Below are 12,862 nucleotides of genomic sequence, written 5' to 3'. Positions count from 1 at the left end.
CATAAATGCACTTTTTTCCTTGACACTAAACATAAATGCAAAAATAAGTTCCTATTAAAACAAACGTGGAAGTATTTATTCTTGTTTTGCAGCCTTTTTTGGGTAACAACGACAGTGTTAACCAAATATCAGGGAAAATTAAGCTTGGCAAAGAAGTTCTGGCTATTTTGGAGGGTCACTGGGTAAGTAGAGAATGATGATATTTTACAAATTCTGGCTGATAGTTGAGACAGATGAAAATAGTACTTAGTTACAAAAAAGACTCAAGTTTAAAAAAAAAAAAGCGTTTAAGTTCTACTTCTATAGAAGGCATCTCTGTAGTTAGACAGTTCTCAATAAAGTATAGAATCAACATAGTGCTATTCACAGCTGTTAAAAGGTGGAAAAATTGTGTACATTTGAATAGTTCATGAAGAAAATACATTTCATCTTGTGAAATGTTTTTAGTATATGTGTTAGTACTATGAAGAATTGTTATGGCACCAGCATGAAATGTTTAAACTTTCTTTAGTTCTGGTGAGATGACACCAGTACCACTGGTTTTTTTTAATGTGGTAATGGTTCCACTACATCTCTTTTCCAAGTTAGAACTAGCACAGAGTGCAGAAATTGAATTTTAAAGATAGCATATGTAATTTTTCCTAACTACATGCATCTGAAAGAAAAGAAATTCTCATTACAAAAAAAAAAAAAATATTGCTTATTCCTTCCTTTTGGGCACTCTTTGAGATTATTACAATTAAGGTAATGGAATTATATATTTTACAGGACAGTGAAGTTACTATTAGTGACAAGAAGACAGATGTTTCAGAGACATTCTGGAACCCAACATCTGATATCAAGCAGCGTAGATTACCTAGATACACAGTGAAGTTCGAAGAGCAAGATGACTTTGAGTCAGAGAAGTAAGTTCACTTCAGAATCATGTATAATTATTTTGATAAAATAAAAGTCATCATTTCCAAATTATGAACAAATTATTATTTTTCTTTCCCGTATTTGCTGATATTGGCCTGTTAAACAAGAAAGCAATAACATTAAATACAAGATCATTATTTACATATCTTTGTCATGGAAAGTCTTGATGGAAATATAGGTAAAACACATATCACAACAAGGTAATATTCTGTTTAGACATTGGTACATTTACTTAGCCTATAATTAAGGAAAAGTTTGCAATTTTTTCTGTCAACCAAATTGTAACTCTCCATGTTGCTCATTTGTCAGGCTTTGGCAACAAGTGACAAGAGCAATAAATAATAAAGACCAAACAGAAGCTACTCAAGAGAAATACGTTCTGGAAGAAGCTCAGAGAAAGAGTGCCAAAGAGAGGAAACTTAAGGGTGAAGAGTGGATATGCAAGCTGTTCGATCAGGATTCAGTCACAGGAGAATGGCACTACAAATACGCTGAGTGAGTGCTGAACTTGTACAAAGTCCTGCTTGTAACAAAAACAGCTTGTTAAATGCTTGGTAGTATTGCTGAGCCTCTTCCTGTGATTTCAGGAGCAAAAAAAGTTAGATATATAAATGAGTTCAAATTCATGAAATACACAGTGCTAGTTGATAATCTTAGTTGTGTATATTAATTAAAATGCATAATCTTTTAGCTGAACTTGGCACTTTTAGTATTGAAGAGGCAGTGATTGCTAATGTAGTGCACCATGTTTCACGTAACTTGCAATGGACTTTTCTGCTTAGTCAAACTGAGCTATTTAATTTGTTAGAATAACTCTGACACTAACAGATTTACAGCAATGGTTAATGCTGGGATCAGGTGGCTCTGCTCCTGCGCACGTAAGTGTCTGTGATCTCTTTGTGGGATGATCTGTATCAGAAGATGAAGATGTAGCTGTCTCCTTGACTGCTGGGATGCATTCTCTGTTCTCACCAATGCTTGCAAGAGCCAGCTTGGAGCTGAGCCCTTTACTAGTGATAGTTTTCACAGAACACTCACATTCTGCTGATTCTTTTTCAATACCCAGCACACTTCTGTATTTCAGGGATTCTAAAATAAAATATCCAAAGATTATATGCTTAGAGTTAAGTAATTCTTAAACCATGGATGCTGGAAGCATATTCCCATGGCTAAATCTGGGAACCCTTCACTTTTCTGTACAAGAGTGGCAATATTGAGGCAGTAGCTTAAGCCTATGTATAGGGAAGAGTACAAAAATCCTGAGTACTCTTCATGCGTCCAGCAAATTTACAATTCAAAGGTTTCCTGGAAACAAGCAGGGATTCTGTGTATTTCACAACTCTCAGTAGATTTCTTTTGCATGAATTTCCTTAGTTTCCTCTTAAGTCTGTGCAGACTTCTACCACCTAAAACATCCAGCAGCAGTGACTTCCCCAACTGACTAACTGCTTTGTGAAACAGTTTTCTTAGTTTGAACCTTCTAATGCTGTGGATGCCTCTTCCTGTTGAAGAGTTTTGAATAGTCCAGCTGAATTAACTGCTCATACTGTTGAACCCTGTGTAGAACTATCAGGAAAAGTACTGCACTTATCCCCTGCAGCTTTAAGAACTACCCTTGTTAATCTGTGTTATTTCTTGTCTCCTTGATGCCTTGTAGTTCAAGGATGTGCCACGGAAATTTTACTGCGTGCTAGAAAGCAGTCTGCACTGTCAGCAATCCCTGGAATAAATTTGTCTCCTATTATGCAGTAATGACATCCCACTACCTGGCTGATGCAGAGAGCAGTCTTTTACACTTACTGTGAAAGCTGTGGAATTTGTTAAAGATCTGGATTATGGATTTAGGCATCTGGATTACAGATACAAAAGACCTTTGGGAGAGCAATGCTTAGTTCTTACCCAGTTACCTTAGATGACATTTAATTCAAGTCAGGTTAAGCTCAGATGTAAATGCAAGTCTATGTGCACAAATCTGAAACAGCTACAAACATTTTAAGACATACAGAAGGAAATAAAAGGAAATCCAGGCTTAATTTACTCTTGCTGAAGCTGTACGTCAGAATGATCTTCATGCAGCTGACTTGCAGTTTCTGTCCTGAAAAGGCTGTAATTAGTGGGGTTGTCAGTCTTTACTTTTGGCTTCTTGTTCCTCAGTGAGCTATGTGTCTTTTGCTTGACTTTTTTTTTTTTAATTCTGTATCCACCTGTACTTGGAAAAGCACTCGTAAAATAAATCAGAACAAGCAAACTGTGCATAGCTATTAGTGCCTCTGGAAACCAGTCTTCATTACCATTAGCCAGTTTGGGATGAAGGCAGATTTGAGGTGACTGATTCTTAACCTCTCCTTCTTAGGCATTTTTAAAAGAAAAAAAAAAAAAACTGAAACAAAACAAAAAAAGGATTCCAAATAATAACAACTTTTTTTAAATCCCCTAATTTCCCTGTAGTTCTGAAGTAATAACTGTACATTAACCAGAAAACCTCTTGTGTTTGACAAATATCTAGTACTAGCCAGATAAATTCATAATGATATTGTTGGTTAATGCAAAATCTTGTACTCTTACCAGCTGGCTGAGGGTTTGACCTGGACCTGAAGTTTATTTTTTGGCTCTCTTGGGTCTTCAGGTTAGAACTGGGCTATAGGTGGAAGATAAGATCACTTATTCTATGTCGGACTTCTATATAGGGAGAGAGACCTTTAACTTGTTCATACCAAATAATTTCTGAGCAGGAAAATATTTCTCATTTAAATTGCTGTGGTATTAATCAATTATATTCACTTTGTCTAGTACCAGGCCATGGGACCCTTTGAATGATATGGTCCAATTTGAAAAAGATGGCACCATCCAAACAAAAGTTCGACATCGGACACCAATGGTACGTTCCAGTTCTGTTAGCACGTGCAGCAAGATCCAGGGACTTGTACATATTGTGTTATGTGTATGAAGGTCATCAAAGCATTGGGAGTGATGGAAAATACTATTGTTAGCCTACAAAAATGTAGTTTACTCCATCCATAATCTTTCACTTCTGTGTTGTGTCCTAAGTGGTAGAGATTACTTGATTGGATAGGAATATGAAATATGCAAACTTGATCTCAACAGTTTAATGTGACTTTTCCTTTAAATAGGAAGATGCACAAACCTCAGGCTGCTTATACGTCAAAAATTTTAGCTTGGACTTCTATTAGATACTGTGCTTTTAACTGTTGTTATTAGATTGTGCTGCTTTGCTACAGTTCTGGTTCTCTGGAAATAATTCATAATTTTATCAATTGTAGGTTAGCGTTCCAAAAATCAAACGAAAGCCAGCCGGTCAGAAGAAAGGGGAGTGTGGTTTCTCATCCCCGGAGCCTGATAACCAGGATTCCTCCGGGAGTGAAGGTAGGAAAAGATACATTTGCATACAGAAATAGTGAATTTATAACAGTGAAACAGAGTTCTGTAGTCACACATACTCTTCTTATCTCAATGTTTGTGTTATGAAATAATGCTTTAGATCACAGTTCTACCCAATGTGAAGCACAGTCTAGAAAAACAAAAGAAGTAGCATGGCTTGTGGTTTTAACTGCAAACTTTCCTATCCTTTTAAACACCAGTATGTAGTGTAGGTAGGCTTAAGTGTGGCACATATTTAATATCTGGGAAAAAATTGTGTTCGTAAACTGTTTGTTAAAACAAAATTAATCATTTTACCTTGTAGATCAATATGTTGCTAGAAGACAGATTTTTGTTGTTAATAATGCTTGCAGAACTTAAACAATACAATGAGTGTTTTAAGATATTCCAAGTACTTAACTTGCTGTCCTTCTGTGCTATAGGTGACTCTGAAATAAAGCTTTAGTTTTCAATAGAAGCTTAGTTAGAAAACTTTCCAATTTTTGCAGCTTTTTTAGTTTGTCATTAGTACTTTGTTCCTTTTTTGACTTAGCAGTCACTTCTGTAAGTGAATTGCATCTGGCTTTTGTGTCTTTCTAGCGCAACTTCTGAAGCATAATACAAGAATAAGGAAAAAAGGGGCAGACCTTGGTGAACTGCAGAGTGCCATTGAATCTATAAAGGAAACACAAGAAGACATTAAGAGGTAGTACTAAGTAAAATGCTTTAAAAAGGTTTAGAGGATACTAATTTTCTAGCTTTTTTTCCTTGGAGGCTGGTACGTATCTTCCGGCTTTAGAGCCTTGATGTCTTTAAGCTACCCTTCTTCCCAAATGTTGATTACTCATTGATGTTTTGTAATTTTCATCAAAAACTCTCTTCCTCTCTTCTGTTGGGAGCCCTAGCATACTAGAAAATGCTGAGTTGTCTTAACTGTAATTTACAGGATTTTTTTTTTTTCTGTCTTACAGGGACATTATGGCTCTACGAAATAGAGTCACTTCTAATTCACCACCTGTGGACTACCATTTCTTGCAGTTTAAGCACTATGTCTTCATTTTACTCGTGGTTCTGCTACAGCTTATCATTAATTTCTTGTTCAAATAGGAAGTGTGAACAAGGGCCTTTCTGAACTGGAACGATCAAACTGTTACTGCGGACTGTATTTTAAGTTGGACTTTTAAGTGATGCAATATTATCTAAAAGAGCCCTGTAGCAACAACTTACTGAACTTTGCCTCAGCATCCATGGTTCAGAATCATACTCCCATCTACCCAGTTGAAGTAAGAATTGTGTAAGTGCCAGTACACTCTTGCTCCTGGTGTGTGCCTCTGTCTCACAGACATACAACATCAGCCTTGTGTTTTATATTATGTCATACGCTGTACTGATGAATCTTCACCACAAAATAGATGAAGTTAAAAATTCAGAGGTCAGACCCTGTAGGTAGGATGTGATTCCTGTTATGGCAAAATGATAAACGATAAACTTACCATTTTTGTAACAAAGGAACTTTTGAAGTAGACAACAGATTTTGTAAATGGCATTGAGTGTTTGGAAGTAAACTTTTGTTTAAGGTCAAACAAATACATTATTATACAAAGGTCATGAGTGTTAGGAACTGGCAAGTAAAAAGCTGAAGTCTTTGGGAATCCTGCAATGTAATGTCTTTGATTTGTTTTGGAAGTATGACAGTTTTTATCCTGAATTACTATAGTGGCTTGTAAGCCAGCTGTTTTATTTTTATAGTTTTAAAACTTCAGATTCTTCAAAAAACATTCCTGCATCTACTGTATAGAGCACGTTTTTAACAGTACAGCACCCAGAAAGGTACTGTCTTGGTCCACTCTGTCATGAATTGCAAATGTCAAGGATTTATGGTATGTTTGTAAGTCTTGATAAATCTACAGCTTTGAATTTACCTTCGTGTATGACTGTGTCACAGGAAGCAAACAGCCTGCTGATGCCAGGACTCTTTCTTATTTTTGAAACAAAATGCGAAGGTGTGCTTAGTATGTAGCTTGAGTTGAACCCCCCAGAAGGCAGACAATATAGAACAGAATTTGGGCACCATCTTGAGTTCACTTGCAAATTAAAACACATGTGTTTGTAAGGGGAAAGTCTTCAGAAATTGTGGGATGGCTAACACCACACATATCAAAACAAATGACAGTGAAACCCTAAGTCTTTGTTTAATTCCTCCTTACTGCAGTATATACTACCTAACAGAACATACGGATGCACCTTTTCATTATGCCGTAGCCATACAAATTAATGTGAAGCTTAACTTTCAATTTAAAACCAGGGTTTCTGACGTTTTTATTTGAAGAAATATGTGCATGTATAGAACTTGTAAAATTCCAGCAAAAAAAAAAAGTTCATTGCCAGTGTTTGGTGAATTCCTTATGCCAGTCAAGCATACTGAGTGAGAAGAGGGCTGTGGTATTGTAAAGGTGCTCCAGGTAACGCAGATGACACAACAGGAGGATGAGCCACACAACGCAAAGGGCACCCAAGTTTCTTGTCAGATGATCCTCTCAGAAATCAAATCCATCCTGCGCAGTGGAACAGCTCAAAGATCACGTTTGGCTTTTTGCCACGGCCTGGTTATCCCTCTGCCTTGGGCAGCTTCCCTGACTCTCCAGGTGATCTGCCTTTGTCCTGCATCAGTCTCGCCCAGTATTTAGTGAAAATACTATTTACTTGTTTTTTGTCAGTCTAGCTCATATATTTCTGTGGCTGACATCTTCACACACCTCCCCTTCTCTTTTACCTTTCCACTTCTTTGGCCCTCAGCTGTGTAAAAGTTTACTGCATAAGCAGTCAACTTCTGCTTATTTCTTACAGCTTCATATGAGCATAGTTTGGTCTTGAATAATTTTCTGGAATGTGGTACCTTAACCAGAGTCATCTTGTATATGTGGGCAAGACCAAACTTGATTGGACTTCCATTATATCTGCAGCTGATGACGTAAAATTTGTGAATATATAAAGTCCCTCACTGATAAAAAAAAAAAAAAAAAATTAAAAATCCCTAAATTAAGTCTCTAAACAGAAACTGAAGTTGTTAGCCACATATAACATGGCATAAAGAAAGCAGAATGTAATAGCATTCATTTAATGTTCTCAGCCTGGAATTTGGCCATTCATTACCACATTCAGATGTCAAAGCTTCACCTGTCTTAAGATCCATTACAAGTCTTTAAGCATACTCTGCACATGGGAGTAATATAAGAGGAAATGAGTGAGAATTTGGGCAATAACTTCGATCTCCTAAAATAATACTCTGCTAAATCTGTGGTGCTGAAACTCTTGTCTGATAGTTACAAGATTTTATTTCCTTTGTAAATGTCCTTCTGCCCTTTCATGTTGATTTTTTTTTTTTTTCCTTTTTTTTAATCACTTCTATTCAAGGTCAGTTAACAACAGAGTTTGCATGTATTTTTACATGGACTGCACGGTGTGAAGTGTGGATTTGACCCAGCCAGCTGGCTGGCAGGGTGGTGTTGGACAATGTCAGACTAAACAGATACTCTGTATCTTAAATTCATGCTCAGCTCAAGATAAGTAAAAGACTTGAACAGAGCAAGACAAAATGCCTGTGCATATTTTCATTTTCAACTTGTTTTTTACAGTTTAATTCTGTTGTAAAAGTGGTTTTAGTGATGATCCAGGAAGGTAAAGGATATAAAATGAAACTTTTTGAAAAATAAAATGGCAGACTTCTGCTTTACTGTATGATTAGATAACTTAAATTCTAAAAAGTATATCAAAAACCTAGTTATGCCTGTTTTGCTGGGTTTTGTGTGGTATTCCCTCATGTGAATAGAACAAAGATTTCTTGCCTGATTTTTTTCCTGTACAGCTGGCCACAGGAATATATGAAGCCTTTTCTTCAGCGCATCACCATTGTCCTATTTAACTATGAGTAGCTGATCTTGAATATTACGTACTTGACTGACCTCTGCACATAGTTCCAAAAATTAATTGTACAGTTCGCAGATGTTTGAGGGCTGTGACCTCTTACTAGTTTTTAAAGTTTAAAACAGCACCTGTTTTCACATTTGATTTACAAATCTTGTTTCTTTTGTTTTTTTCTTCTTGTACAGGAAATATTTTCAGAATTTGTTGCCATGTGGTTGTGTTGTTTTGGTTTGTTTTTTTGTTTGTTTGTTTTTCAAATGCACTCTAAGCCTTTAATTTGCCATTTAGGTACAGATTGCCTAGTTAAGAACAGATTACCTAAGGTAAGAAAAGGTAAATATGCCATGTAAAATGTAGCAGGTTTCAGCAGTAGATGATGTTTCTTGCACTTGACATGTTGATTCCTTTTAAAGGGTTGACATTACTTAAGGAAGGTATACGTTGGTTGTTTCCCCTTCCCTCTCAGTTAAATCTCATAAATTATTTGAAAGGTTGTCCCACAAAATTTAGTGATGTTGGTTTATTTTTTTTTTTTTGTTAGTTGTTTGCTGCCCTCCTGTGCCTTTCAGAATTCTTTTATTCTTTTTTTTTTTTTTTTTTTTTGCTAAACTGGTGTTTATGAAACAGGCTGTGGATTCAATGTTTCATATAGTTTCTTAAAGGCTATTTCATTACTGTTTGTGTAAATAACATGCAACACGGATTCTGTGCATCTGTAAGTTTTTTAATTATTGTTATTTCAAGGGTATCCCCAAATCACAGAAAATTGAGCAGATATTCAAGTATTGTAAACAGTGCCTTCTTGAAGGGTTTCTTGCTGTTCTGAGACATGTAAAGATGATTTGTCAAGTTTGTGCCATATGTAACATCTGACCTTTTGTGAGGGCTTTCGTGTCTGAACACTAATTTTCCTGCTTTGTCAAATGCTGCAGGGGGGCGGGGTGGGGAATTCAACTACTAAAATACATTACATTATTCTCTCTTCTGGCTGGTGAGCCACGAGTGAGGGATTTCTCGTGGTTGTTCTGATGAAACTGCAGTACCTTGTGCTATTACAGAAACAGCCAAACCAAAATTAACAGCCTCGCAGACAGATTATTTCGGTTTTTCACCCTGTAAAACAGGGTCAGGAGCGAGGGCAGGCTCTGGGCTGCCGCTCCGGTCTCTGGTCATACGCCCCTGCCCAGCCCTTTCGCTTGACCAAGTGGGAAAATTGGCCTTCACCGCAGCCAGCCCGGCCCCCTCCATTTGCCTCTGCTCGGTCGTCGCCGTTCCCGTGCTGTTACGTCTCCCGGGCGGGCTCACTCGTTGTTGAAGGGATTTGAACTGTTACCGGACAGCGGAAACGGGCCGGTCCTAGCCCAGGGCTGAGGCCCGCCCCCCCAATAAAGACGTGTCGCACCTCCGCGCTCCACTCTGTGCGCCCGCTCCCCTGTTTCCCCCTCGCCGCCGCCCGGCCCCGGCCCTGGCTCCGGGTCGGGCCGCCCCTCCGGGCGCCGCGCATGCGCTCCCGCCGGCCATTGGTTCCTCTGTAGCCGCGCGCATGCGCGCGGCTGGCGGACGGAGCGGCCGTTGCCATGGCGTCGCGGCGGGAGCTGGCGCGGCTGGCGGCGGAGGCGGCGGCGTTGGCGGGCGCGGTGCGCGGCGCCCTGGGGCCGCGGGGCGGGCGGGCGTTGCTGGTGCTGCCCACCGGGCGGGCGGTGCTCACGCGGGACGGGCGGCGCCTGCTGGAGGCGCTCAGCCTGGAGCCGCCAACGGCCAGGTACGACGGCGGGGGCGGGGCGGGGCGGGGCGGGCGGAGGAGCGGTGCCGCCTAACGTCCCGTGTGCCCGCAGGATGATGGTGGCCTGCGCCTGCAGCCACCGCGCCGCGACGGGGGACGGCGCCAAGACGTTCGTGGTGCTGCTGGCTGCCGTGCTGGACGGCCTGCGAGCGGCGGGGGGCGGCGGCGGCCTGCGGCGGGCGCTGCGGGCCTTCCAGGCGCAGGTGCTGGAGCGGGCCGTGGCGTGGGGTCTGCGGGGCCACCTGCTGTCGGCTCTCCCCGGGCGGCGGGCGGCGGCGGCGGAGGCGCTGCTGGAGGCCTACCTGGGCGGGCGGCTGGGGCCCGGCGAGCGGCGGCGGCTGGCGCGGCTCTGCTGGGAGTTTTGCCGCCGCTGCGTGCCGGCCGCCGACCCCCACCCGCCGCTGCTGCGCCTCCTCGGCCGCCGCTTCCCGGAGCTGCACGTCGCCGTGGCCGGCCTCCCCGTGGAGAGCTCCAGGGTCCTGCCCGGGATCGTCCTCCGCAGGGACTTCGCGGCCTACTGCCCAGCGGGCGGGGACCTGCGAGCCGTGCTGGTCACCGAGCCCCTCCGGCCGGCCCTCGCGGCTCCCGGCGTCGAGTTTGTTGTCGACTCCGAGGGTCAGTATCAGGCCTCCCTGAGCTGGATTTCAAGGAGGACGGAAGCCTGCATGAAATACTTGCAGAGCAGCAATGTTAAACTGTTGCTGTCAAGTGTGAAGCAAGAGGAAGTAGTTATCTACTACGCAAAACTACACGGTGTATCTGTGGTAGAGTGCTTATCATCAGAAGAAATGGCCCTGATCTGTGAAATCACAGGAGTCTCACCTTATGCGTCTTTTGGTGATAACATACATGGAGGAATCACTGAAACCGCAGCGGCAACGTTTTGCCAGCCCTTGTTGCTGGGCTCAAAGAGATGCGTTCACATTGGCTTCACCAGTGTGTGTTCCTTTCAGCCCCATTGCCTAATTCTTTGTGGTCCGGTTGATGGTGTTAATGAGCAACATGCTGCTGCTTTACAAGGGGCATTTACAATGCTGCAGCAGCTATTTAAAGGAGTTGATCAGAGGGAGGAATGCAAAGCAGAAGGTGAAAGCCAGCATGAAGCCGCAGATATTTGCAGCTGGCATTCTTTAGCTACTCAGAATCAACTCGTACTAGAAAATATTTCTTGTAACAGTAATCAGGTTTCTGAACAACAACTGAAAACACATAGGGATGAAACGGAGACACAGATTACAGACCCTGACTTGCAGGGAAGTGAAAATCCAGCATGTGTGCAAACAGACTTGCAAACGCCCTCAAATCCCACCTCACACATCAAAGAGTTCCGTGTTGCCACTGAAAGGGGTGGCTCTTCAAGAGACAGACAGAAATCACGTGCAAAATGCGAGCATTTGGGTGACATGCATGAGAACTGTGAAAGCGATTCACTTGTGGACAATGAAAAGAATTGCAGCAGTGCTGCATCAGCTAATGTAGTCACTGTGTGTGAGCGCCTAGATGTTGGCAAAGATCTAGAGGAAACAAATTGCAATATAATTCCATTTAGACATGAAGAGAGTTGTGTAGGTACTGCACAGAATTACTCCAACTCCCTTATAGAAGCAGGATCAGTTTTGCCAGTAGGAGGTTACTTTGAAATCCTGTTGCATTATTATATCCAGTACTACGCAAAACAGTTTCAGCAGTCAGAGTTAACTGTCGTATCTAATGCAGTTGCTGATGCTTTGCTAAGTATTCCCAAGTGCTTATACAGGACAACAGAACAAAACAGCTTTACCAAATTCTATCTCAAAGCCATAAATGCACTCAGAAAAAATCAGCCACTGCCTATGAATGAGAAGGGCTTAGAATCAGTGTATTGCAAATACCAGTTAGTCATTTCAGTTCTTCATTGTGTTACAGAGCTTCTCTCCATAGATTTAATAATTAGTGTTAAGCGGCCGCTGAAAAAAATTGAGGCTAATGACTCAGAAGATGACTTCTGAAATCATTAATAAAGAATATTTTTTATTATATGTTCTCCTGTGTCTTCTTGTCAAATGGACATGTCTCAAAATTCAGTGCTAGAGACTAAAAGATAGGCCCAGAGACTTCACATGCTTCTTTCTTCATAGAAGGAAAGGAAGAAAAAGGCTGGCCCGCTGAGATTTGTGGGAAACTGGGTTGTGAACAGCACGAACTTGATGTTTCAAACATAAGAAAGTGTAGCTGATATCCACTGCAGAAGACTTGCAGTGTCTTTTGCATCCACATGCAGCAAATCCTGCGTATGTTCTGGCCGAGGGTGAACTTTGCCTCTTTTGGAGGTTTCAGTGTGTATGCAAGTTAGATGTGGTTAGTTTTCCTGGCACGGTAAAAGTTGCCAGTATGATGTGAGCCATTGAGCTTGCGAGTTATAAGCAAGGAGTCAAGGAGGTTTTTTAGCCTTCACAATAGGCTGGATTGAATGTTGTTTTAAATAATTTTTTGTGTGTGTGTGTATATTGTGGTTTTGAATATAATGGGAAAAATTTAGTTGTTGTGAGCCTGTTGAGCGCTGGGGCAGGCAGTGGTGGGCCACTGCAGTATATCCCAATGAAGAATTTTCTCGTCTGATAGGAGATACTGCATTTTTATTTTCCATTGAGTTCACTTCAGTCAAGGTAGTAAAATTAAGACCAATTTCATATTTTGACTGACTGGCATGTGCTCTGGCAAATTAGTTTATGCAGCATCACTTCATCCAACTATTAATTCTAACTATGCTCGGTTGAGTTGTTGGTGCTGCTTTAAAAGGCTGTGTAATCATGGGAAAAGTTTACACAGGCAATAATGCAGTTTTGGTGAAAAATCTGAGTCACTGTTTCAGTTCAGACT

The 12,862-nt window shown here is 41.3% G+C and overlaps 2 protein-coding genes across 8 annotated transcripts in view; both read left to right on the top strand.

Annotated features, from left to right (window-relative positions):
* OSBPL8 (oxysterol binding protein like 8) overlaps nucleotides 1-9,215 on the top strand; it is a 91,709-nt gene extending 82,494 nt beyond the window's left edge. For all 7 annotated transcript variants that reach the window (XM_086749605.1, XM_086749596.1, XM_086749588.1 and 4 more), the window contains 7 exons: nucleotides 93-182; nucleotides 769-905; nucleotides 1,228-1,413; nucleotides 3,709-3,796; nucleotides 4,200-4,302; nucleotides 4,897-5,002; nucleotides 5,268-9,215. In XM_086749605.1, coding sequence (XP_086605731.1) covers nucleotides 93-182; nucleotides 769-905; nucleotides 1,228-1,413; nucleotides 3,709-3,796; nucleotides 4,200-4,302; nucleotides 4,897-5,002; nucleotides 5,268-5,403 — 846 coding nt within the window. In that variant the 3' untranslated portion in view covers nucleotides 5,404-9,215. The remainder of the gene's footprint in view (nucleotides 1-92; nucleotides 183-768; nucleotides 906-1,227; nucleotides 1,414-3,708; nucleotides 3,797-4,199; nucleotides 4,303-4,896; nucleotides 5,003-5,267) is intronic.
* A 582-nt stretch (nucleotides 9,216-9,797) lies between these two features.
* BBS10 (Bardet-Biedl syndrome 10) lies at nucleotides 9,798-12,009 on the top strand. Its single transcript, XM_086749570.1, has 2 exons — nucleotides 9,798-9,982; nucleotides 10,056-12,009. Exons 1-2 carry the CDS (start codon nucleotides 9,798-9,800, stop codon nucleotides 11,989-11,991), a joined length of 2,121 nt encoding a protein of 706 aa, XP_086605696.1. The 3' UTR covers nucleotides 11,992-12,009.
* The last annotated feature ends 853 nt before the right edge of the window (nucleotides 12,010-12,862 follow it).

Source organism: Chlamydotis macqueenii, chromosome 1, assembly GCF_036417535.1.
Source record: "Chlamydotis macqueenii isolate bChlMac1 chromosome 1, bChlMac1.mat, whole genome shotgun sequence".
Lineage (NCBI taxonomy): Eukaryota > Metazoa > Chordata > Aves > Otidiformes > Otididae > Chlamydotis > Chlamydotis macqueenii.
The sequence above is the reverse complement of the archived record's forward strand: the minus strand, read 5'-3'. Positions and strand labels throughout refer to the sequence as shown.

Excerpts from the sequence above, each read along its gene's own strand:
- BBS10 (XM_086749570.1), top strand. The coding sequence starts at position 9,798 with ATGGCGTCGCGGCGGGAGCTGGCGCGGCTGGCGGCGGAGGCGGCGGCG. Across the intron at positions 9,983-10,055 it reads CTGGAGCCGCCAACGGCCAG|GATGATGGTGGCCTGCGCCT; the intron begins GTACGACGGCGG and ends GTGTGCCCGCAG.